The 26,611-nt window shown below is 42.8% G+C and overlaps 1 protein-coding gene across 5 annotated transcripts in view; it reads left to right on the top strand.

The window, feature by feature from the left end:
* Positions 1 to 26,611, top strand: part of DCX (doublecortin) — an 85,616-nt gene that overhangs the window by 11,956 nt on the left and 47,049 nt on the right. For all 5 annotated transcript variants that reach the window (XM_072877284.1, XM_072877288.1, XM_072877287.1 and 2 more), the window contains exon 3: positions 778 to 1,118. In XM_072877284.1, the coding sequence (XP_072733385.1) occupies positions 778 to 1,118 (341 nt within the window). The remainder of the gene's footprint in view (positions 1 to 777; positions 1,119 to 26,611) is intronic.

Below are 26,611 nucleotides of genomic sequence, written 5' to 3'. Positions count from 1 at the left end.
GAAACTGATTTTGGATGGGACAGGGAAGGGCTTTTTTGTGAATTACTAACAAGACTGTGTAACCCTTCTCTACCCTGTCTAAATTTGGATTTACTATATTTTGGTTGGTACCAGCCATATAAAAGCAAGCAGTGGTATTTGGTGGAGTGTTTTATCTCAGCTGCCACTAGGTCTGTCCTCTAAAAAACCACTGACACTACAATGAAGCATATTTGTTATGCCTGCTAGACTTATCAAAGCTGTTTTGGTACCGACTATTCAGTACCAGATTGTCATCATTTTTCAGGCATGACACAAAAGGTACTTTGTGGATGAATGTTGATATCCTCTTGGCAGGGAATGACAGACTGAAGTAGTAGCTAGGTCTGTAAAGATGGAGAGGAAACTGGCAAATTTACAAAATAATTTAGGTGATTAAATGAATTTGCTGTTTAGGAGCTTTTAGATGGCTTAGTTGCATCTTCAGATGCCTAAATACCTTTATAACTCTCAACCTTTTTTAACCCCTGGTTCACGTGACTGAGTGATAGCGTGTATTTGCTGATGCAAGCTATGGCTGACTTGCTTACTTCGGGCAAATAGTAGTCATATTTTAAATGAGCATAAATATAAAATTAAAATAAGACAATGTTTTAATAACAAGCTGTCATGGAAGTGCTAATGAAAACAATGATTAGTGATTTATATTATTAATGGAGGGAAATGTATAGTGTCTGGTTTTCAGCAGTCTTATGGTAATAACTGTAGAATTAAACTGGTATTAATTTCTTTCAAAAGGGGAGAGTTATGTCTGCTCATCTGACAACTTCTTCAAGAAGGTGGAATACACCAAGAATGTCAATCCCAACTGGTCTGTCAATGTGAAGACATCTGCCAACCAGAAAGCACCTCAGTCTCTGGCCAGCAGCAACAGTGCCCAGGCAAAGGAGAACAAAGATTTTGTGCGTCCCAAGCTGGTAACCATCATCCGCAGTGGAGTGAAGCCCCGGAAGGCAGTCCGTGTGCTCTTGAACAAGAAGACTGCCCATTCGTTTGAGCAGGTTCTCACCGATATCACTGAAGCTATAAAACTGGAGACGGGAGTGGTCAAAAAGCTGTATACCTTGGATGGGAAACAGGTAGGAGATTTTACAGATGTTATGTCTTTTTCTTTCTCTTATCTTGAGGCTTTGCTGACTCAGAACAATTTTTGAAGCCTAAAATTAACCTGAGATGATCACTGCCATCTGTTCTCTTAGAAGTCAGACTTCTCATGCCAGTGGTTAAGTTACTAAATTTTCACTGATATTAATATCAAGTAAAGAATGTAGCCAACCGTCTGAGTGAAACAGATGCTCCGTCCTGCACGCCAGTATGCAGTGCATGTCTTCCAGACTAGCTAAATAAATAACATGGGGAGTTCGGCTCACAGCCACCAGTTGATTTGGCTCTGAAGTAATTGCGAGTACTCTCGAGCTTTGGATTTACTAAGTGAAAATGTGTTGCTTGATTTTTCCTTGCCCTCACATGAAGGCTTGCTAAGATAAAGTAATTGATCCAAGCATGCTCTTCTGTCTAGCTCAGAAATTAGCAAGGAAAGCATGGAACTATGTTGCATTTTCTTGACTAAATGCATGAAAAGATAACATGGAGAAAGGGATTTGGGTCAAAAATATTTAGTGGGTCATCATAAAGTGCTTCATGTCTACATTTTCCTGGAACTGAAGGAAACATCTGTCTCTTGTTAGCAACTACACAGCAATAAGCCATTTCGTATTGCTGTATCTATGAAAACCCTTAAAGGAATGCAGAGGATAACTTTGGGGACTGGGAAGAGCTAGATTCTTCAAGGAAAATTCTGAGCTTGATTTAACACTTCTGTGTCTTCTGTAACCGAGGGATGATCTTATTTTTGTCACTATTTTTCTTGCTCCAGATTCTGGAGTGAGGCAGCACAGCTCTTGAGTGGGGGGTTGGATGCTGGCTATTCTAGGGATTTATGCTATTGCTTTAAACTAACTCTCTTTCCTATCTCTAGAGAAAATTATTCAAATACTGGCCCTTGAAATACCATGCCAACCTTAGGCAATGCATCCAACTAACATGCAGACTTTACATATGAAAATGTTCATCCTTCCAGCCCCAAATATCGGCTCATAAAGTGTCCTGCACAGTTCAGGTGCAGTGTCTGGGAGCTGAAAGTAGCATGTCACTCTAACCTGTCTGGTATTCTTGCTTTGTCCCAATGTCTGTATCCTGCACTTTAGTTAGTGGCTGCTTCTAGCTCCAGATATACAAAAACCTCATCTGCCTGTCAAAGCTTTTCTTTCCACTTGTCTCAACCCAGCACTTTTTCTTCAGAAGATATATAGTTTATACATGAGTGGGTGACTTCCCAGCTAAGACTGTCCATAGATATAGTAGCATGCTGTAAATAAGCAGTGATATAGGGAGTGATGTACTGGAAACCTTGGAAGCGGCTGGGGGAAGAGGAAGGAGAAAGTCAAATGATCCATCCTCACTGAGGAAATCATACGTGGGCACAGGACCATGTGTTTCAAATCACAACAGCTTTACAAAGGGTTTAATAGATGGATCTGGCCTGAAAGCAGTTGCCTACTCATGCTGACACACAGGGTCCTGTTGCTCTCAGTTGTGAATGAGGATCTTAAACTGAACCTGTAAAATGCCTCAGTTCTTTGAGAACAGCCGGCATTTTGGATGTGAAATGTTGCTTTGGACGGTGTGCAGAAATAGGGATGCCCCATGAGCTTCCATCAAACTGTTCTGTTCTCCACCTTTAAGTTACTTACAGGAGTAAGTGGTGTTTTCCTCTCCACCTCTGACTGGAGAGCAAGACCAAATCAGCCCATAAACTGAACGGAGCTTGTGGCCTGGTGACTGGACCAGCCTGTGAAATTGTGTTAATTCCTAAGTGGGGATTTGGGAAATGCTGCTTGCTCTCACGTTACAGATTGCCTAGAGTAGTGCTGCTGTGGGGTAGACTGCAATCTGTTGTTGGAGTGGCTGCCTTGCATGGGGCTACAGCTGAGCAAGGGGCACAAAGATCTATGTAATTTATCAATTCCTACTGCAAACTGTTGTCCCTAGCAGACACCATAAATGACTCTTGAATCAAAAAATAAAAGGCAACCTTGTTTTCCTCATGTCAGGCTCTGATAGCTGTACAGTGACTGGTGCCTTAACTTGGCACTGTTTTGACTGGGACAACCTGACAACTTGACCCACAGTTTTTGTTGCAGAAATGTGATTTCAGTAAGGTCTGAGTAAAGATATCACATTTAACTCGTTTTGCTGGCTTTATAATTCACCATTTTATGAAATGTGATATTGCATTGTGTGTTAGAGACACCACTGGGAGTTTCACTGTATGCAAATGTACAGGCAGTATTGCAGTTATTGAAGAGAGTGAGATTTTGTGATTTGACAATAATAGAATGTTTGATATTTGTTTGCAGCATCAATTACTGTTGAAGCTTCCTGAAGAGCAAACCTGGTTCACCAAGGCTTTGTTTTTATTGGAAGGTTTCCTTCAACATTTGGGTTTTTTAATCTAAGTTTATTTGAAATTGTCCATCTATGTGTGTTCTTAGTGTTGAAGCTAGAGCTAGAAGCTTCTGCTGTAGGTGCAATGTTTGCTGTTAGGGTTTCCATGACATACTGCTCCATAAAATCTGACCTTCTGACATGGTATTAGAGGTTTTTGAATGTCTGATTCTGACATTAGAAAGAGATTCTTGAATGCCTAATTCTGACAAACAGTACTTTATTTTCAGGAGAAAAATATTCATGCAAAAACGCAAGCTGCTCAAAGCTGAAATACTGACAAGAATCCTGACAGTCTGTCTCTTTGGGTGTCATCAGAGGCACATTACTCCCTCTGTTGTGAAATGATAAAATTTACAAAAGGAATGTACAAAGGAAAATAATCCTTCCTCAGTCTATGATCTGTAACTTAATGAGGGCAGATGATTATTTTATTTATAGGCATTTCCATGGTGCTCATCGGTAGAGTAATCAAGATGCTTTAGGTGTACAGACAGTAGTGGCAATGATGGAGTGGTGTGTAAATAATTACATTTCTATGCACTGCAGACCTGCTGCATTTGGAGTGAGAAAGCAGTTAATTGAGAGCTGGATGGGGTGTGTTTGAATAAATGTAACACTCAAAACAACAGTGAGGTTAGATTTTTTTTTTTAAGGGAATTTTGTTTCTTTTTGTGTCTTGGGTTGTCTGTAGCAATACGGCCCTTTTGAAACTGCTAAATTAGCATCTCATGTTTAAGTAGTTTATTTAACTTGGTCTTGCACATATTTCTAATGTTGTGTGCCTTATCTGTCTGTACTCAAGCTCCTTCCCTCTGTGGAGCATATCGTCACCTCTTGATGGACACCCGAGAACTCAAAAGGGGTTTCAAATTGTTGACCAAAAATGAATCGTGACAGAGAATCACAATAGAGATTTAACTTCTGAACTTTTATGGCCATATAGGAAATGGTATAGGTCAAAGAACTCAGTGCATTAAACAAATACTACAGTGGATCAAATTCAGCGCTTGGTTTCATGACTACAACTGCTGTTCTGTTGAGATGTGTAATATATATAATTAATATATACATGTGCAGGATTGAATTTGGTCTGATCTGTGGATCATGTTGGAAAACAGTTGTTTTGGTAGATTCTTTCTCTTTTTTAAAACTCTTAGTTATATCCAGTGTCCCAAGTAAGTCTGGATTCCTGGGAGCACTGGCTACTTTATAAACACATGGTGACAGTTTCTGCCTCGTGTTGTTAATAAACCAAATTACAAAACAGAATTTGAGACTGTGGATGAAGTTGCATTCAGATATTTGAATGCAATAGTCTGAACTACACTTTGCAAATGTTGTATAGATTTACTGTCCTGTTTGTGCTTGAGCTTCTTTCTTACCATGGTGTACAATAAGTGGGTGTTTTTCTGGAAGAGAGGAGGCTATTTCATCACTGACAGCCCAGTGCCCATCTTCTGCTTTCTGCACCTTGCTTTGCAAGTGGTGTCTATCTGCATTCATTCTTGCTTTTAAGAAGTGGCCTGTAAAAGCTAATATCTTTTGTACATATTGACCTTCTCTTTTTCTGCACTGTCTTGTATTCCAAAGTCGGTGAATTGTTCAGCAAGTATATGAAGAGATATAGTAACAAAAATCAGTCCCTCTTTTTTTTTTTTTTTTTGTGATTGGCCGAGTGGGTGATACTCTGGAGTGACCAGAAAGTCATCAGGCATGTTCAGTTGTACTTCAGCATTAAGATATTTTCTGTGGTATGGAATTCCTTCTGCTTTTTCTCCAGCTGATGTATTGCCATGCCTTAATTAACTAAATACCCCATTCCGTGACCCATCAATTAGCATCAGCAAATAGGCAGAATAAGGTGCTGTTCAGAGGGGGGAGAGCTTGTACACTTCATTTCCACATAAATATAGATATTCTGGTCAGAAAGCAGGCAACTGAATGTGGCTTTAGCCATAACAACATACAACAATCTCTTCTGGACTTTGAAATCTCCAAGCACAGGGAGAAGTCACACGTGCTATTAATTGGCTTTTACCTAGCCCAGACAAAGGGCTTCTGTTCCATCTGAGTGTTAGCTGTCTCATCAGATGAAATTACATACATTTTCATATGTCAGGGCATTTGTGACTGTGCTCCCAAAAGAATTTCTAGTCTTAATAAAATGGTCCCCTCTAGCACTCTTTGCTTTGATAAGGATTTCATGTGGCAGGTGATGAGTGAAGTTCATCTTTCTGTTTGCAAAGCTGATGCAAATGCCTAGGAGGCCAGCCCACCTCTCCTGTCCCGAGAAGAAGTTGCCATTTCATTTTAGATGACTTGCATTGAGGAAGGGCAGCAGCCGCAGAGGGAGAAGCAGGATGACTAAGCTCACGACAGGTTAAAGGTTGGGACTTTGGGATCAAAGCCAACAAAGTAGTTGATAAAGCACCTCATAATACTGCACTACTAGTAAAAAGCTACCTTAGATGCATCTGTACAAGTTGCACTGGAGAAACCAAGAAAACTTCGGAGCTGCTGCACTGATTTTAACCTGCTATTTAGAAACGAACTAGTAAAAATGTCATTGCTCAAGTGTCAATGCTAGCAGTGGACCAAACTCTGCCAGGATAGTGTCGCTCTACTGATTATATTAATGAAATTGTATCAATGTGACATAGAACAAGGTTTGTACCAAAATATACAAATGCCTACGGCAGCTGTAATCTGTAATTGATGCACAAGTAGGTGAATACCTCCATGATGTACCTAGTAACATCCGCATTGCTGAAAGATCAGAGGGAAAATATTCCCTCTAGAGCCCTGGAGATAGTTAACTTACACCCTGAGGCATGAGGTTCAAGGTTACAAAGCGAGCAAATTGGTTTGCGTTATTACACATCGAGGGGTAGGATGTCAGAAACTCCTTGTCCTTCTGAGACTTTGTAATTGACTGCCCTTTTGGATACTGAAAAACTGCATTGAAGTAACCCCAGGACAAAGCAGTTTCATGCACTTGTGTAAAGCTGGGATCTAGCCCCAAAGCAAATGGGAGGGAAGAGCAGGACATGGGTACAAGTGTGTTGTGTATCCTGCCTCCTGCAAAAGGCTCTGCAGCAGCTGGTGCTAATAGGAGAGAGGCGAGTCTCATCTTCCCTCCCTGCTGCATAAAGCTGTAACAATAAAACTGTATCTGTTCTGCATCTTTTTCTCAGTCCTTTCTTCTCAGTGGTTCTTGTTAACTGGTGAGATTTGGCAGGCCTTGCATAAATCTCCCATTTTGATACCAAGAGGACAGGTCGGGATTGCAAGCACTAGCAGAGGAATTGTGCAGGCAGGATCTTTGCCCGTAGCCGCCTCCCCTGATAGATCGCTCAGGGTGAGGATTAACTCCCAGCTTCACTCCTTCTCATTGTTTTTGCAGACTACTCTGATTTAGGGTGTTTGCATGAGATTATTCCTCTCTAGCAACCATGTGTCATGCAAGGCAGGGTAGTAATAATGTATGGGCTGAAGAACTTCTGAACCCAAGTCGCTTACGCTGCCAGACAGCACAGCCTAGTTCTCTATCTTTAGGGAGCTCTTAGTCTAAGCTGGAAGTTCAGCATTGCCTGATTCATGCAATGACTAGACGCTAACACAGACAAAACCAATTAGTCTGCAGGTATCCCTTAAGGATTTTATCATTCGCTAGAATGAGTAAACCAAGCTGCCGTGAATCTGTATCTAAGTACTTATAAAATATTCAGAAGACTTTCTGAGATGTTATTCAGAAACCTTATGCTTATTAATTTCTGTTTACTTAGGTCTGTGGGCCACAGAATCTGGGTGAAAAGAGGCCTATCTGGAAGACTGTGAATCCTAATTCCTGTACTTATTAAAGCAGAAGCAGTCTGATTTCAGCAGCTAAAGTCTTGATCAAATCTGTTCTCCTGTGAGCATTGAGACTGACCTGGTTGCCATCAGTGCCGTCTCCAGTCAGCTCCCCAAGGCAATGCGGAGCAAGGGGAGACAGCGGAGGAGACCACCTTGCAGACTTTGTCAGATATTTTGCCATTGCTTTGCCTCAGGTTCTGGAGGAGGTGTCCTGCTCCTTGCCTGCCATCCAGCAAGGTTTTGGTGCTGTGTATTCACTGGCATTTTGTTGTTATGCAAATATTGGCTAAAGCTGTGGTGAATCTATTGTTCGTTTAAAGCAGTGAGGCTCCAAGTCCAGAAGCAGGCTCCAGAGTTGCACTGCTGCTTGCTGAAAATTGTTGATTTTCTAGAAGCACAAGCCTTGCTAGTAGACGTGTACTGACCAAGATCCACATGAACACCTGCTACTTGTGTCACAGATGGCAGGCTGTCAAAATTATTGAAAGATGCAGTCAGATCTGACCTGGTGACCTAGAAGTACGTGGCCCCTATTACTGAATCCTGGTGCTATTCACACCCCGAAAGAGACGTATGCTAAAAATTCAATCCTCACTAGCATCTTTATTTTGGCAGCTCTTTCTGTCATACAGAGTGACATGTTCCCTTTTCACTCTGAATCCCAGGAGAGAAGAGGATTATTCACTGTAGTGCCAGAGGGTTTATCTAGGAATAAATGGGCTGAAAATGAGCAAGGGAAATTAGGCTGAATATCAGGAGCTAAGACAGGCCAGGAAAGCCTTGTAGTTTTTTCCATTGCTAGTTTGTATTGTCACTGAAACGAAGTTTCTGGTTCCTTTTTGGTGCTCAAGTAGAAATCCCACCAGTGTGAATGGGAGTCCCTCCTGCTCTTAGAGGCAGCAGGTTACACTGAATGTATTCTGAGCAAGCGTCTCCCTCAATGTGTGGACTCTAGTAAACATCGTATTTCTTTTGATCACATAGAATAATCAAATATGTGTATTTTCCCTGTTGGTAATGGGGAAATGTCTTGCTTATTCTGGTCTGCCAGGGTCCTTAGTCTTAGGCTGTGAGTGGCATCATCATGTATAGTATGTTTGCTCACATCTCCTTACCTGCAGTAGCTCACAGACTATGTGAATACTCCCTTGAGTTCACCCAGTGTGGGACACCTTGAGAATCTGATGGTCGTTGGTGCCATATTCCACAGCTTGTTGCAAGTTCCGCCTCTTCTTGTCTGCCTGAAACCACTTCTTCCCTTCCCTTCTTAGCTCTTACTGGCCTTTGATCAAAAGGCTGTTTTCACTCAGTAGCAGGTAAGTTATGACACAGCTCATCATACTTACACTTTTCTTTAGGAATAGCCTGCACTAGATGTAGGTAAAGGCATACAGCCTGATAACAGAGGCTGGTAAGAAATAGTGTGATAGAGCTATCATCCAGCACAACAGTATTTCCTTCTTTCTTGTCCCTGAAACTGCACACAGAACTGAACCAGTGATTATTCTTTTTTGTATGTAGTATGTGCATCTCGATGGAGCTTAAGTGTTAAGGAAATGAATTCATGTTGCAAAGGACCCAGACTGAGTGTGAGAGGTTGTCAAAAGCCTCCTCATCTTGTCTTTTGAACGTGATGCCAGTGTCATTCAAGGGTCTCTGTATGGGACAGTAAGAGGAGGAGTGATAGCTTTGCTCACATGCAGAGGATAACAGCTTCCATCCACCCTCAGGTCTGCCAGAGATGACAAAAGATATTGGCACAGAAATGTTTGTAATAGAAGTATGTCTAAAGGAGTTGAGGAGAAAAAAAAGTTGGATCCAATCCATCCAGATTTTCAGAATTGGCTAAGGTAGGCCTGCATATGTGGGGAAGTGCAAAGACAAGCCATGAAAGCTGAGGGCTATTCCAGCTTGTGTTCAGGGCTTCTCAGGCTGTGGCAAATTGATTAGCATACAGAGCTGAAATTGCAGGTCTGCTTCTGGAGATTTGCTTAGCTCTGAATTCAAACTGAATAGGGAAAAATAAGCAAGCCTAATAACCAGAGCATTCACTGTTCCAAGCCATAAGACACACCCTCTCCCTTGTGAACGTACAGCCAGTCCTTTCTGAATTAATAGACATAGTTCTAGTTTCCTGGTTAACAGTAAGCAGGGTGTGTATGAGTATATGCATGTGTATATCTGTAGAAATATGTTTTACTAAGTGTTACAGAACACAACTCTGCAGGTCAACTTGCTGTCTAAGCAATCTCAACTCTCCTTTTAGTTAAAGGATCCCAGGGACTATTGTGCTCTGAAAGTGATATCCTCAAGTCATGTTACTGGTTTTTTGCTGGAGTCTTTAACTGCACTTTGAAAATGTTTGCTTACTTTTAAATTATTCTTTGAGATAAATGCAAATCTCATCATCATTAGCAGTCTTTAAATTATCCACATAATCTAAAATAAATAGGAAGTTTGTATGTATTGGCTCATGATGCTCTTCTCTCATTTTCTATCTTGAAAAATACTTCAGATCAAGGATTTTTCAACTTAGCTGGGTGTAAGATAGCCTGCTTTTTACTAATTCTTTTTTCTTTTTTTCCCCCAAATGGGGGACTTAGCTATGAACAAAATGGAAAAAACTAGACATGGGGAAGATGAGATAATATGCACCATTCATTAGAAGGATTTTTCTGGGGGATTTTGCTTCAGTCAGAATTGGTGTGAGAGGTCAGTCCTTCCAGTCCTCCAGGTCTCAGCTCTGTTATCGGGAGGACAATGAACACAACGAGCTTTATTGGCTCCACAGGAATAATTATGCAGCCAGTGAGCCTGCAGGGCAGCAGGGGAGAGCAGGACCCCGGGCTCCTTCCTCCGCTCCCCTGCCCTCACCATCTGCTCTGTGCTGCTTACCTGGTACTCGGTCCCCTCTGGCTGCCAGGGCCCACAGCTCTGGTTCTGCTACTGCCTCGCCGTGGACATCACTCCCTGGTTGTGATGGACCAGTTCAAGCCACCACATGAAACACTTAGCCATGCTAACTGTGCTACCGGGAGAACAGCTTATGGCTACAGACGTCTGTCTTTTATTTGGGTTCTCTGAACAGGAAAGAATAATTGGTTGAGGAAAGCATCTTGCGGTGTGTGCATGCTTCTGTGAAAGAAGCATTTCTTCAAGCTATTGCTGTATCCCTGTGCTCTTGACATCATCTCTTTGCCCTTCCTCACTCCTTCATGCCCATAATATGGCTGAAGGAGGAACAGAGAGGCTGGGAACACTGACTAATGGGAGTACCTGTTCTCCTCTGTCTGGTGGTGAAAATACACTAGGAAACTCAGCTTCTGTACTAGATAAATCAGTTGAAAGTTAAAATGGTGAAATGCACAACATGGCATAACAAGGTGTGAATAAACATAACTTCTGCAAGAAAAACTTTCACCTTGATGATCTATGAGTATAGGATAATAGAACAAATAAAATCATGGATAGGGGAGAGCCAGTGGACTTCAAAAAATCATGAGGAAAAGCACCTTCAAGAACCTACTAAGGAACCTGAAGTAGCGATAAGAAGGGAAAATACTATCTCAGATGGGAAACAGGTTTAGAAGAAGAAACCAGGGTAGAAATAACTTTTTATTGCTTGTATCTTGATAAGTATCAAGATACAAGCAGTGTTTACTGTCGTCTTGAGTGATCTGGAGGTGGAAGTACTTGGTGAAGATGATGAAAGAATTATTGTAATAAAGAAAGTTGGTAGACAAGTGAGAGACTTACCGAGATGAACAGGCAGTGTAATGGATGATCATAAGTGCAAAGCAGCACACACCAATTTCTACCAGAAATTACTCTTATACTTATCTTTTAAATTAAAAAATGACTGTTCGGCAGAGAGGATTGGTTTTGATGAGGGTCTTGATGTGGCAGGCTAGTAAAGAATATCAGTACAGAATCAAAACAACATGCTAAAGCATATGGTATGCATTCAAAATTCAGACAGAAAGGAACAGCTTTTTAAAATATTGCTGTATTCCATTTACCCTTCCACTTCACATCCACACATTCACAAATGTGTGTCAGAATATGGAAGTAAATAAGAAGTTTCTCCAGTGACTGTGCTGCACTGTAGCCCCCTGCAACTCTCCCATCTTCTCCTGAAGCAGCTAAAAGGGGTGGGGTGGCTCATGCAGATGCTTGGTAACTCTTATTAATGCAGTATGTTATAACTGGGACTTCGGTGAAACACGAAGTAGGTTACAAATGGTCAGCGTGTGTATACTATGGAGTATTTAGTGCTAAATCACCGAGGCTTACATGGCTCTCCGTGGCTGCTAAGTCTTGATAGGGTTTTGTGCCTGCAAGTATGAAACCGGGAGTTTGCCTGTGGCTGCGGTATCGGGATGACCTGGCACACAGTGAGTTACCTTTCTTTGGAGGTCCAAGGTGTCTAGTTATGCAGAGATGTTGACAGAAGCTATAGCTGTAGCTCTACAGATGGAGAATACCCTAAATTTTGTAGACACGTCATCCCACTGCATGGTGGAACATCTGAAATGGGTTTGTCAAAACTTCATGGAGCAATCCTACTCTTTACATTAGGGGCACAAAATATAGTGCTTGTAAAAGTCTTGCTCTTAATTTGTATGTACTTGTCCATTCTTCAGTCAGGTGTGTTGTATAGCCATTAACGCAGGATTTGTAACTTCTGTCAACCATTTCTTTATGTCTAACTTTTGCACTGTCTTTATATCTACAAAATAGTATCATTGGAGTGGAGAGAAAAATTATGCTCTTCGCCCTTTTTCCATACCACCTAGCATTTACAAGAGCCCGTGAAGTATTTTAATAATGGAAACAAGCAAAAATGCAGTGCAGCCATTTCAACTTTGTCAAGAATTTTAAACCTAGCAGATAAATTATTTGGGGACTGATGCTGAGAAGCATTTGCAGAGAAGCAAAAATCTGTTTGAAACCTTAAAACTGAGCAACCTTCCATCATGGAGCTCAGCTCTCCAGAAAGGCAGTAAGAGGACTAAACTTCTCTTTCTCAAATGTGCAGATATCAGGAACCTTATCAACTGCTGGCAGGCTGCAGGATTACATGTAAATTAAGTGTATCAAAGAGTCGAGTTAGATAGCCAGCGTTAGGAGCTAAGAATGTTATTCTTGCCTACTTGAAAGCCCTTCATAATGGATTAGAAACAAGAACTTACATCTCTTAATACCAGCTGAAAATGGAGGCATCTTTTTGATGCTAGTGAATTTTAATACTTTGAGAGTAAACGGTATTGGGGATTTCCTTCATTTTAGACAACTCTAGTCACAGAGGGTTGGAAAATGATGTGTACGTTTCACAAATCAAAATGAAACCCATAAGGCTGGCTGAATTTTGTATAAGAGTCTCGATAGAGTTGTTGGTGAATGTTATTTTTAGCACTGTAAAGCGACAGAGATCTTTACAATCTTGGCATTTCTTGCAGTTTTAAAATGGAGAACGGCTTTTGAAATGTCTGCTTTTCCTTGAATTTTTATCCATATCATGAGCTACTTCATAAAGTTTTTGCGCTGCTCTTGGCAGCAGGTAGTGACTTAGTGCCAAACAGTGCAGAACTGCTCCATTTTACACTGTTTCTGTGGAATGCTTTTTCTTCCAGAAAACAAATGCTGGAAAAAATGCCATCTGATCCTGACATTCATTGTTTGGGTTGTTTCCAGTTGCATGTGTGAAGTGTTCAATTTAGTATAAAATGGACAGTAAACAAGGAAAAATAAAATTGGGCCAAAAGTGGATACACTGAGCACTAATTTACAGATCTCGTAATATTTAATACTGGTGAAAACCAACTTGTTTTTTTCTTATAAGCATAGCCCACCAAAGACTTACTTTCTCTCAAAAACAGGAGGAGGTAGTTGCTGCAGGAAATATCTTATGTCACAGATGAGAGGCAGTGTGCTTCAGGTATTCAAGCAGCAAGAGTGGGTCTCAGGGCTCCTGGCATCAATCCTAGATTCAGCTGCAGCGTGACCTAAGTTAAGGCAATTAATTTGGTGTTTTCAGGTGTTAAAGGTGTGCCTTGACACATTTAAACTCACAGGGAGGCTGAAATGAGTTTGTCAATTTGTCTTTGATGTTCAAGTTTGAAGAGTTTTCGTGCATCTTTGCCTTAGCTGGTTTTTGGTAAAACAGAAGATGACTCACTTGTAAGACTTACTCGTACTGCCGAGAGCTGGAGGGATGATATAGGTCAGCAATGATACCGGTCAGGGTTTCTCAACCCTTTTTTTTCAAAGGACTGCCTAGATTCTGTAGGAAGAATGTCTATAACCCATTTCTAACAGTTTTCTAACAGCTAGCATTGCTATAACAATCAGTAAAACATAGAGCACAGTTTGAATGTTAATTTATTCCCTCCCATTTTATTCATTCCCTGCTTGTCTGCATGGGGATTTGCCTATTTGCTTTGCTTTCCTTGCCCTTTCCTTGCCATATTGTTTCAATTATCAGACAATCTTTTTTCACCTCCACTTGACTTATATGTGGGTTTGACTTACAACTGGGACAATATAGTCATTCTGGCAGCTGTATTGTGGACCACCTTCTGCTGCTTTTCGGACCACCAGCTAAGATTGATGAAAAATAGTAAGTCTCAATAGCATCGTAACAGACTCAATCTCTCTTCTTTTCATTGCATCCAGATATCGCATACAGGATACCTGGGTTTAGTACTCCAAGGGTCTAGCTTCTAAAACAAAATAAGTGTCCGGGTTCTGCCCCCTCAGCGGGTGAGATCTATTGATGGTGATCTCTTCTTGTATCTGGTGCCATATTTAGGTAGGAGACAAAGCGGAGATTGATTCAGTCCCAACCTTTATCCCCTTCACGTGTGCTTCCTTTCCATAAGTCATGCTTTCACTTCTTTTTTGTAGTCTGGCAGCTGCAAGGGCTGGTTGCTTGGTGACACTCTCAGCAGCACAAAGAGCTCTCAGCTGGGAGGCCGGGTCTGTCGGCCACAAACAGCTGGGATAATTTTATTTGTCTTTCTCTTGTTCCTGTTAATTGTAGGGAGCTGAATCAAAGTCAACATAATAGACAAGGGAGCACCAGCAGATACTATTTATGGCTTCTTTAACATCCACCTTTTTCTCCCTGAGTCAAGGAAATGATAGCGTGTGCCAGAAGTGATCTGTTATTTCAGAAATGCAGGAATAAAATTAAAAGGCATGATTTCCACTTCTGGTTCAGGCAGGCTCTTACCAGGTCCTATACAAAAGCAACATGTGAGACTGGGTTTTGGATTTATGAATCATTGTTCCTTAATCCAGTGTGTGACCGCCTGCCTGTTCATTCTTTGTAATAATCATATGCTGCGCAGGTCACGTCTATGAAATAGCTGTTAATGACTTTACCTCAGAAGGGTACACCGCTGCTCAGATTTTGTGCAAGATAAAAAACAACAAATAACTTCTAGAGGTGAAAAAGTTGTGATTTAATGATCTGGGCACAGGCCTTGGTTTTATGAACTCCTGGTTTCTCATTTCTGCTCCTATGTAGGCTATGTCATCCTAAGTTATTTGGTGTTTCAGCTGATTTCTACTTAGGGTCAGACTGGCGGGACTAGCTAGTCCTGGAGTAGCAGGACTTCTCCAGCCAGTGCCAGCATCAGTCACGTGTTGGATCTCAGTGCTACCAAGTGCTGAGCATGCCGACTCAGAGGCATCAAAGCATTTAAGCATGTGAATATCTCCCTGCAAGTTAGCTTGTGTGGAGGTGCTTTGCAGAGTTTGAGGAGCAGTGTTAAGCACTGACAGAGGAAAGGCAAGGAAACTGGCCATGCCTGAAGCTGGTCTCTTCTTATTAATACTATTATGTTTAATAGTGACCAGTGAATATATTCCTAAATTCAGTGAAGCTGTAAGCTCTGCTTTTGCAGGACTTTTCTCTTATTTCAGGTATAAATCATAACATATCTATTTTAGTCAGTTGTTAGTTTATTCTTTTGGGTAGTTTTATGCAAGGTGCTATGCAGTAACCAAAAAAGTAAACCCTAACACTGAACATTTGCAGTTCACTGGTGAAATGCACACTAATATGGATAAACTGATATATGAATATACTAAAGGATCTGCTGTTAAACTCAAGACCAGAAAGTGTTCCTGGTTTGTGCATTTTCTTCCCTGATCAACAGCCCGGAGATACCGAGAAATAAAACTACCTTTTGAGAGTTTGGGCCACTCTGTTCCTAGGGCTAAAGTCAAGGAAGATTGGGGAATGTGAACTGAAGTGGAAATGTACTGCTTAACACAGTGCTAAATCTAGCATGCAGAGTTGCTGCGGGAACAGACTAAGTTGGTGTGATCTTCTGATCTGATTGTGAAAATGAGGACCCTGAATTTTAGTGCCTCACATTCATGAGCTGTAATAGTAGGTGTTATAGGAGACACTCTGGGTTTTTGGACCTTTTTTTATGCCCACATGCCTGCACAGGGCCTTATTACTTGAACCTTTTCAGTGAAGATACAGCAACACGGGTGGTATTTCTTTGTTAAAAAACATGTGCTTGAGCTATAGTCTCTTTTTTGATCTGAAAACATTTTGTCACTCTAATCCAGGTACTTGTGGCATAGTTTTCATCCCTGAGCTGGTGCTTCCCAGATATTTTTGTGTGCATGGTGTTTACGTAGATCTTGTTGATTACAAATCTAACAGTTTTCTCATCAATTACTTTCCAATTTGCTACCTCAGATGTAAATGTATTGAGACAATAATCAGGGCAATCCTGATGCTCATGCTTTAGGGTTTAGAGTATTACTGAAGGGATCAAGAAGGAATTGCCGTCTCCAAGCAGTATCATGCAAAAAGATGTAAGTGCATTTGTGAAGGAGGAGCTCCCCTCTCTTCTGAAACACCAGCTATTAGCCCCTCACAGAGGCTGTGCATCAGCCTGCATACACCGACCGTGAACAGATCCTCTGTGTCAAATCCTTATGTAAATGCAACAGCCTAATCCCCTTGCCCTAGTAGGAATTTCACACCTTAATCCTTGCTATGTTCAGGGGCAAAGACATTCCTACTAGGCAGTTTGACAAATGCATCCTATTTTGAGAAAAATCACTGTATATAAGTTTGCAGTAATAGGGAAACTGTAGTCTCCGATTTGTATGGAAGACTGAAGCACATTACTAGTAAAAGTGAGGGGATTACGTCCCTAAATTGTCAGTGGATTTCAGAGGATTTGCCACACCAAATGAGACCATTAGCCTACCATGTCCTTCGTTTTGCCCCTGGCCCTGGCTGGCTCTTTTTGCTTTAGCTGGAAATGCTCCCTGGGTGATACAGCTGAGTCTATAGGAACGGGAGGAAAAGGATTCCGTCCCAACCCCTGCAGCGATCCAGGTTATGCCTTGCAGCTTGGCACTGCTCATTGTGTGCTGGGCTGCCACTGCTCAAGTTGGAAGAAGTGTCAATCAGTGCATGTGGTGTCATTCTGAATAAACCTGTAATTTATATTATTATCTAACCTCAAAGGAATATTAAAAAGGCTGGAGTATAGCCTGGGGGGGTGCCTTGAACTCATCCTTTTCTGTATAGATATGTATTAATCTCTCAGTCATGGATATTTATTCCTTGCTCAGCTGCAGAGCCTCATCCAAAGCTCACTGAAGTCTATGGAAGACTTCCACAGACCATGACCTCAGTCTGATGGTCCAATGTATTCAGGGCCTTCCATGACAAAGGGGAAGACCAGCACTGTTCCTTAATTGCCACCTCTGAAAAGAAGGATGCACCAGTGTGTTTCACATCGCAGCTGAGAAGTAGTTGCACACACAGAGGCTCCTTTTCTCAGACTCAGAAGTGCCATGTTCGTATCTCTTGTGCTCCTGGTTGTGAAGATAATTGCGGGTGCAAATCCCACAACTAAACGTGCTGTTATTAAGCATCATTCCCCCAGTCTGTTTGCTACATGCCTCTTCATGCACGCACAAGCATGGTGGATCTTAATCAGCTGCGGATTAACCACTAACACAGAGCACAATGTGTGCACAGCTTTACAAGCAACAGTGGTTAGCTGGCCATTTGGAAGAAATCTGTGTACATGTGTCCTGTTATTTCTACTGCCAAAGCTTTTCCAAACCAGCCTTTTGTTTTAGTTTATTTCTCACTGCAGAAGCTTGTTATTCCATGCCCTGCTCTCTTGTTGCAGCTCCAGTCCCTCTTGGCTGCTCTTTGTTTGCCCCGTTGTTACTAGACGTTTCGGTTTGGACTGGCTTCTCACCGGTGCACGAATGAGGCTCTTCAACAGTCAGGCCTTTATATCTATTCTCTGCAGAGTCCATTCTACTAGTGCCACCCTTTGAGCATTTGCATCCAAAATGCCAGCGCACTGAGTCAAATCTGCTACTGCACAAGAGAGTCTGCACAAACTAAGACTTGATTTTTTTTTCCCCAGGCCAGCTGGCTGTGGAAAGTTTCATTCTTTGTAACTCTAAATACTTGCGTTGTTTTTAATCAAATTTGACGGTAGCTCACTTAAGCGTTTGTGGCTTTTCCTTAGGAATGATATCACTGTCCCAGTTAGCTCCTGTGGAGCAAGGACTGGAAAATCTACTTTATGACAAACTATAATTTAAGAGTCAGCAATGTCTGATGTAGCAAAAATGCAGTTTTGGAGGGGAAGCTGTTACCCAGTTATTTAAATGCTTCTGTCATTTAGAATAAACCCATCTGTAATAGCAAAGGTCACAGCATCCCCAAGAGCTACTTTTTTTTTTTTTTTTTAAACCCATCTCTACCATGGAGTTAGTGACCTGTGTGCATTCGGCCCCACAGAAGGGCTGTCCCCTCATGCAGATGTCCCTGTCCTAGCTGGCTTCAGTCTGTGACATTGAGGAACCCCTGAGAAATCTAGAGGAAGCTGTGGCAATAGTCAAGTCTCTGTGTGGATCCCCTGCAAATGCAGCCTTTTTTGGGTTTTTCTAATGGTTTTGATAATTGCATGTCATTTTTGCAGCCTGACTAAAGCAATTCTGATATTTCCTGGGTTTGATGCCCCGTGTCAGCATTTTCTTGTACTAAAGGTGCCTAAGCAGACTGTTTATCTCCACACTCACCATTTTGTATCTTTACCACATACCTAACCCAAGAGTTTGAAATAATTTATTATAAAAAATTATAAGGAAGGAAAAAGATCTCATTGCAGTTCAAGCAGAAATGACAAAACCCAGAGGTTTATTCCAGCCTCACTGGATCATGTCTTGAAGAGAGCTTCAATTCCTGTGTCCAACCTGCCTTGTCAGCCAGCACGTGGAGGGAGAGGGAGCGGAGCAACGTTCACTCTCTCCTGCCTTTCCAGCTCTGATTCCCCACTGAGCTCTTCACCAATGTTGTTCTGCGTTGCTCTGTGCTGTCTCAGCACTTTCTACTTGTTCTCACATAAAAATAGTGTATCTTGTTGATTGCAGAAAAGTATATGGCTGTTGTCTCTTCCCTATGTGATTGTACAAGATTTTGAATGGTATCTGCAAGAGAGAAAATATCCTGTTGGGCCTGTAAGCTTAGAGAGAGACTAAGCTCTGTGACACTCTGCAAACCAAGACCTTGGCCCCAGACTAGGAACATTCCTATGGCCACAGTTGTAACAGCCACTCTGTTCACAAATGTACCATCTTCATTCAGCCACCTTAACAAACTCACATAAGGAATAGCTGGGGTCTGCTGCGACCAGGCTGAAGCTTCCTACCTCGCCTGTCAAATGGAAAGTTATACCAGTTGCAGGTGCTGATGAATATAAAGGAGATTGCAGGTAATGCATGACTGAGCGCGTGTGTTTGCGGGTGTACTAGCATAGATCAAATTGCAGCAGCTGCTCAGTATTGCTTTGCATTGCTTCTCTGGACAGAAATGTGGAAAATGAACACATAAACATAAATAGTCTCCAGGTTTTTATTGTTTCCATCAGGCTATGCTGCAGTAGTAAGAGTAAAGGGGGGTGGGGGTGGTGAGCCAGATTCTCAGCACATGCCCATTGGCCTTGCTCTCAGTAGAAAGCAGTTTGAGGCACCATGCTCACTAGGGGATCGATAATGATGAGCGCACTGACAGCAGCTCCCGAGGGTGTTACGCCCGAGGCAGGTGCCGTGCCTCTGGGACCACTGGGGCAGCTGATATCCAAATAGCCACTGCTGCACCCTTTTGTGGCACCCAGAGGGCATCTCTTCTCGTGCCTGCCAGATGGTGCAGAGTGGGTCCTCACCTTGCCCTCACCGTACTCTCATCTGTTTCAGCTGTCTCCTGCCGACCTGGGGGTGCTGGATTCCCCTGGTCTTTGCACATCAGTAATGCTGATGTCGTGTCACATTGGCTCTGACTGCTGTCATTTAGGCACTATGCCTCAATATTTGAATTCCTTCCTGAGAAGGCTAGCTATTTCTGTGCCGCTAACAGGGACAGACTTAATGTGAGACACAGGAGGCTGCATCCTCAGCTATCATAAATTACCAGTTAAGTGGATTTGCAACAACTAGGCATGATACTCTAGGTTTTTATCCCCTTTCCTCCTTTTAGCTGAATAGTTGGGAGGAAGATGGTGAAGTCTCAGTGGAGAGCTGTAAAAGAATTACTTGTGGGTAGCACCCATGTAATTCTCCCTGAGCTGGCACAGTGGTAGGGATGCTATTTCTGACAGCACTTAAAACAAACATATTCCCAAAGCACAACGCATGCAGGTCTTGAACTTGCAGAAATCCATTAACAGGGCTGGTATGGGAGTTGCCTGGCTGTCACATTTTGGGTTGTGTTTGCAAGAAACCTGTTAGAAAAATAGATCCTTCTTGACAATAGAATATCCCCAAAGCAAGATTTTGAGATGCTGTAAATGGGGAAGGTCTGAGGTGCTATTTGCAGAGTAAGAACTGATATAAGGCTGGAAAGCTCTATTAAACACAGTGCAGATTTATTGATTTACACTAACTGATAATCTGTTCCTAAAGCTGCTTTTAAAACTCAAGTAATGTAGTTCTTATTGCTTGCCCTTGTCCTTCCTAACAGCGTTACTTCTGTCCCTTGCTTAAGTGCTGACAGTTTTAAAATGTATTTGGAAGGGTGTTCAGAGGATTTTGAACACGATACTGTTAATAGGAGTATTGTTTTACCGGTCTCAGCAATTACCCAATTTCCTCCTAGGGCAAATCTGCCATTTTATCCGCTTAGGCACCAGATGACCACCTTGTGGAACAATCTTTACTGTTTTCTTGCTGCCAAGTAACACCCAGCATTTGAGGCAGCTCCAGGCAGGAGATTTGGTGTTCCTCTTCATTGCTGCAGAGGAAAAATCTCTCCTAATTTATCTGACCTGAGCAAGTCAGAATAATTTTTAAGCAACTGCATCCTTGTAGCGTGCTTCCCTCAGCAGAACAGGAGCTTGGTCAGTCAGGCTGCCTGGTACTGACCGTTCGGCATCTCTGTTGATATGTCAGTCACACATCCTCCCCAGCAGCCTGCCGGAGCCAGCAGCAATGATGTAACCGAGCTCCCGGCAAATCCTTTGTCTAAGCAATTGCTTCAGCTCAGTGGAAAAGCTGAGCCGCTTGGGCTGTGGCAAATGAGCTGCATTTCACAGGAAAGAAAGGAACTCCAAGAAATCGCTTCTCCTGTTCGCCTCAGAAGGCGAATTTTCCTCAGAGGTGCTTTCCTAATTATCTTGGTTTTATTCTGTTTGTGCTGTTTGCACAAGTCAGAGATGGGCTGTTAGCCACCCAAGCTCCCGCTGTTCAAAGCTTTCCCTAGCCCGGGGTACAGCCCCTTTTCCTCTGCTACATCAGCGGGGGGTAAGAGAAGTAGCTTTAAAGATTCTACTTTGGCTCAGTAATTTACAGGGTGTTTACAGAAATGTAGTAAAGAGGCAGACTGGACCAATGAGGCAACACCACAGTGTCCAAATCTCAGAGAATCTGGTAAGGAGAACTGGACTTCATCAGTCCAGCCATTTGTCTGTTTACATTGCAGAAGACAAAACAGACTTCTGATTCCAGCTTTCCTCCATTCCTGTGGAGGTAATTTACAGGCTTTTTCTTTTACTTACTGGGAAGACATCTGCTCCGTTTTGCACTTAATGTGCTGAAATGAAAACAGGAAAATGGTTGGTTGACTAGAGGGGATGAGGGTGCTATCTTGAACTTCCAGATGTGAATATGCGTGTACCAAAAGGCTCAGTGTGCTTACCCCAGAGCGAGCTGTCACCTGTAGCATCAAGTGCTGCAAATTGAGGGCTTGGCCCCAGGCTGATTATTTGTAAATTTGACACACTTGTAATCTAGCAAGAGATGTAATCCTATTAGCGGAGGTGCTTGTTTATTGCTCAGCTGGCAATAAAGACCCTGATTTTCTGTCTTCCTTTGCAGTCTGTGCTCACTTTATGTTGGTGTAAATGACTGAAGAAAGCCTGGGGCTGCAGGCAATGTGGTCTAAGAAGAGCTCTGGTGTGGTGTGGTGTGTTCCCCAGAGCTACAGCAAATCAGAAGTGAAGTGAATATAGGGCTCTTCTGCCTTGCTATGGTAGCATTGCTCTGGAGACAGCCTTGGTTCACACAGGCCATTGCCAAGATGCTTCACCAGTTCATATTAGTATGGTTGGTTGATAGGTGATGAGCAACAGCTTCCACATGCGGCTAGGGAGGGAGCCTGGTAAGGAAGGACACATTTTCACATACCCCAATGAGCAGAGAAGTCAGTCTCTTAAAAGTAAAACATCTATCAGCACAGGTGCCCGGAGGATGCATTGCTTCCTTCTTGCAAATTTAAATGCTTATGAGACATCTTCTTTAATAGGTAGCTATGCTTAGAAACACATCCAGTGGGGGCAAAGGGGCTTTAGAAAATTGTCGTAGAAGGCCAAATCCTCAGGTGGTCTAAATCCAGTGTGGCCAGTGCATGTGTGCAAAACGAGAAAAGTTTATCTTCTTATTTTGCACAGGTGGGGCATCAGTAAGGTTCAAAAGTTCATTTGCTTGGTTATAAGAGGTATCCAGTTTGATTATTTTTTCAGCCTTATCAAATTAGGTCACCTGCATTTGTTTGCTACAGTTGATCTCAAGTCTGAAGGGACTTACGTAAAGTACCCTGCACTTGCTCTGCCAGGGGTTTGCTCACTGAGGAGTAAGGACAGTAAGCAATGCCTTTTTGCTTGACATGTCTATGGATCTGTGCTGCTCTAAGAATTATCACAGGATGAATCCTAACAACAATACCAGAACTTGGAAGTCACAAAAAAAATCTGTAGGAGGTAAATATCCAGTGCCTTATTCACCTAGTTTAGTGCATTTGGCCAGATTCTCCTCCCTGTTACTCCAGCATTTATATAAAATTGGTGGACTGAAAAGTAAGCTCAGACAGGATTTGGCCCTTGAACACCAGTAATACAATTCAGTTATATAAGACAACCAACATTTGCCTCATGGGGAGATGTTATAATAACTCATCTTGCTTTCTATCCCTCTCTTTCTCCCCGAGAATAAGAAAGGATATGGATATTTAAGTATGCAACTTACCAGTGCATGACATTTGGATGCCTTTTTTTTTTTTTTGGTATCTGCCCAGAAGAAAGAAAGGGTGTGGGGGGTTGTAAGTGATATACCAACTTAATGCAAATTAGTCTTGTTTATTTGCCTGATGTAATGGAATAAAAAGAAAGCAGTGGAAAAGGAGCCAAGTAATTTTCTTGTAGTCTGCAGGAGGGAAGTTTAGTGCATCTGGAAGGCAGCAGTGCAGAGAAAGACTATTCGTAATTGAACTGGCATATGGCAAAAGAAGTGTTATGGCAAATCTGCGTCAAAAACAGGGTGGTGTCAAATTGGGCTCAAATTCAGTAATCACAGGTGCCAAATGGATGAATTCAAGTTCAAAGTTTAGAATTGTTGTGATTACTGTGGTTATTCTGGGTTCCTTTTTCAGATTGTCCCAGCAGGCGGCATAAAAGATTAAAAATTTTAATGTAAGGACACTGACAGAGAAAGACAGACTGACTTTCTGCTGCAGGAATTTAGAGTGGGAAGTTCAGGAAATGTTGATGAAATGGAGAAGTACTTGCGATTCAGTCCAATATAGGACACACTTAAGTTTTTTAGCCCTCAAAAGCTGGGTGGTAATTTGCATAAATGGATTTACACCTCAACAAAATAGGATTACTTTGGCTAAGCATACCTTTTAATTTTGGGGAAGAAAGAGCATCTTCCAAAACAAGCAATTAGTCAAGCGTAAGAATACTTTAAGGCACCTCATGCTTAGCTAAGTTATTCAAGGGCAAGTGAGACCAAAATCGAGGGAAAGCAAGTACATTTGGAGAATAGCATCAAAGAGTTCTTGGTGTTGGATGCGGGAGATAATGCTGCATCCTCAGGAAGCATGTTACCAGTGCAGCTCAGATACATTACAAAAGAAGCATGTGTTACTGTCCTCATTTTACAGATAGGAAAAGCTCACACTGATCCTCAAAGTGGCCAGGTGCCCTTCCCTCATTGATCTGGGTTTGCCTTGCACGCTCAGTCTGCTTGGCTCGTCGAGGTCACCCAGCAGGTATGACAGCTAAGAGATGACTTCAGCATTCCCCTTCCCCCACTCCCCAGCTGAGTGATCCTTTCCCCCACCTTTCTCACTTCCCCCACTAATGTAGCCTTGTTCCCCACAGTACTTGGAAGGTTTATTTCTATTTTTCCTTGTCAATTAAACTAAACTCCCAACTGCATTGTGCTTAACTGCTATACTATGTGCACTCCATACCTGTTCAAAATTGCCCTTCCTGGACAAAGCATGTAGGCAAACTTCATTTATCAAAGTAAGGACTTTGGGGAGAGCTCAATTAATCTTCACTTATCCCTGGAGAACTGTGAGGTGGAAACGGGTCTGTAGGTGTGAGCAGCTGAAATAACTTGATTTTTTTCACAGCCCCAAAATTAATAAAGAATTCCTTGGGGGAGAGGTGTGCATGGAGAGTAATACAAGATGAAAGAAGAGGGCAGCAAACAGGCTGGTGACCTAAGGCTTGGGGTCATTACTTGCACCAAGTGTGGCTAGGTAGGAGAGCCTCTTTCCTACATCATTAGTCTGTCATAGGGAACACAACAAGTTGAAAGAGCAGGAGAAAGGAGAAGGGAATTCGCTAAAATGGAGTCAGTAGTGCTTTTTCAGCATCCTTTGCAAACATCAAAGCTTACTATTTCTTACACAAGAGTACTAGAAGATGCTTTTCAAGATTTTTTGCTGATTAGATAAATGGCCTTACCTGTTACTGGGAGCACCTGGATGCACAGGGAATACCCTGACCCTCCTGGTCAAGTCTGCTGGCAGCAGGAATGGTTGGATGTCTGCACTCCACCTGCCCCAGGCTGGTACTCACTGAGGCACTGTCTGCTCACCCGCAAGGGGTGGTTAGAGGATACCACTGCTCACTGTCTTCATCCTTCCATTTTCATGATAGATCTCTGCAATTTTGTTTGTGTCAGTCCTCCTTAGTGTTGTGTAGATGAGGATGTAGCAGTGGATGGTGGGGAACAAGCTGGGTTATGTTACCTTCAGTGAGAGAGTGAAATGCTTTATTTTACCTAAATTCAGTCAGTTTAGTATCTGCGCTTTGCTGGCCAAAGAGCAAACTGGCTGAATCACAGAATCATATAGGTTGGAAAAGACCTTTAAGATCATCGAGTCCAACCGTAAACCTAACACTGCCAAGACCACCACTACACCATGTCCCTTAGCACCTCATCCAAACGGCTTTTAAATACTTCCAGGGAAGGCGACTCAACCACTTCCCTGGGCAGCCTGTTCCGATGCTTGATAACCCTTTCAGTGAAGTAAAATTTCCTCATATCCAGTCTAAATGTCCCCTGGTGCAACTTGAGGCCATTTCCTCTCGTCCTATCACTTGTTACCTGGGAGAAGAGACCGACCCCCACCTCTCTACAACCTCCTTTCAGGCAGCTGTAGAGAGCGATGAGGTCTCCCCTCAGCCTCCTTTTCTCCAGGCTGAACAACCCCAGTTCCCTCAGCCGCTCCCCATCAGCCTTGTGCTCCAGACCCTTCCCCAGCTTCGCTGCCCTTCTCTGGACACGCTCCAGCCCCTCAATGTCTCTCTTGTAGTGAGGGGCCCAACACTGAACACAGCATTCGAGGTGCGGCCTCACCAGTGCCGAGTACAAGGGCACGATCACTGCCCTGGTCCTGCTGGCCACGCTATTTCTGATACAAGCCAGGATGCCGTTGGCCTTCTTGGCCACCTGGGCACACTGCTAGCTCATATTCAGCTGGCTGTCGACCAACACTCCCAGGTCCTTTTCCGCCGGGCACTTTCCAGCCACTCTTCCCCAAGCCTGTGGCGCTGCATGGGGTTGCTGTGACCCGAGTGCAGGACCCGGCACTGAGCCTTGTTGAACCTCATACCATTGGCCTTGGCCCATCGATCCAGCCTGTCCAGATCCCTCTGCAGAGCCTTCCTACCCTCAAGCAGATCAACACTCCTGCCCAGCTTGGTGTCATCTGCAAACTTACTGGGGGTGCACTCAATCCCTTTGTCCAGATCATTGATAAAGATATTAAACAGGACTGGCCCCAACACAGAGCCCTGGGGGACACCACTTGTGACCAGCACCACTTCTGAATCGTGTCCAGACAAGATCCTGGTCTGTAGCAGGGTCATGGAAGGGATCTCGACCTGTTCTTGGTGTGTGCCTGTCACAGCAGCAAGGGCTTTGTTCCTTGCTTTGCCCAAGAGGTTCCGTGTCTGTGATATGCAGTCCCAAGGGACTTCTGTGGCCATCTGCTTCTGGTGAACTGGGTCTCAGTGCACTAATCCATCCCTTTATAACCTGTGAATTTGGTTTTTGTTGTCTTGTGTTCTGCTTAGGGAATATCAAGAGGGGAAAAAAAAAAGTGCAAGGCCATCGCTTGTTAGTGCACCTTTTTTTTTTTTTCTTTTTTTCTTCCCTGCCTGCTACATTTGGAGTGCAAATTCAGGGTATTGACTTAGATTTGCAAAACTGCAGGTAGTTTGGGGCATGAGTTCCTAAGAGGGCTGCTTTTACCTCCAGTGCTGAGGCACCAGCTAGGACCAGCCAGGTGCCCTGAATGCTTCCTAGATCTAATACCTCAGTGATAACTTTACATTGAGGGCCCTCACATTTGGAAGCTGCCTTCCCCAGTGGCCCAGTCATGCCTGAATCACTCAACATTGAAGAAATATCA

This window comes from Ciconia boyciana, chromosome 12 (assembly GCF_034638445.1).
Source record: "Ciconia boyciana chromosome 12, ASM3463844v1, whole genome shotgun sequence".
Classification (NCBI taxonomy): Eukaryota; Metazoa; Chordata; class Aves; order Ciconiiformes; family Ciconiidae; genus Ciconia; species Ciconia boyciana.
Note: the sequence above shows the minus strand (reverse complement) of the source record. Positions and strands in the feature narration are given on the sequence as shown.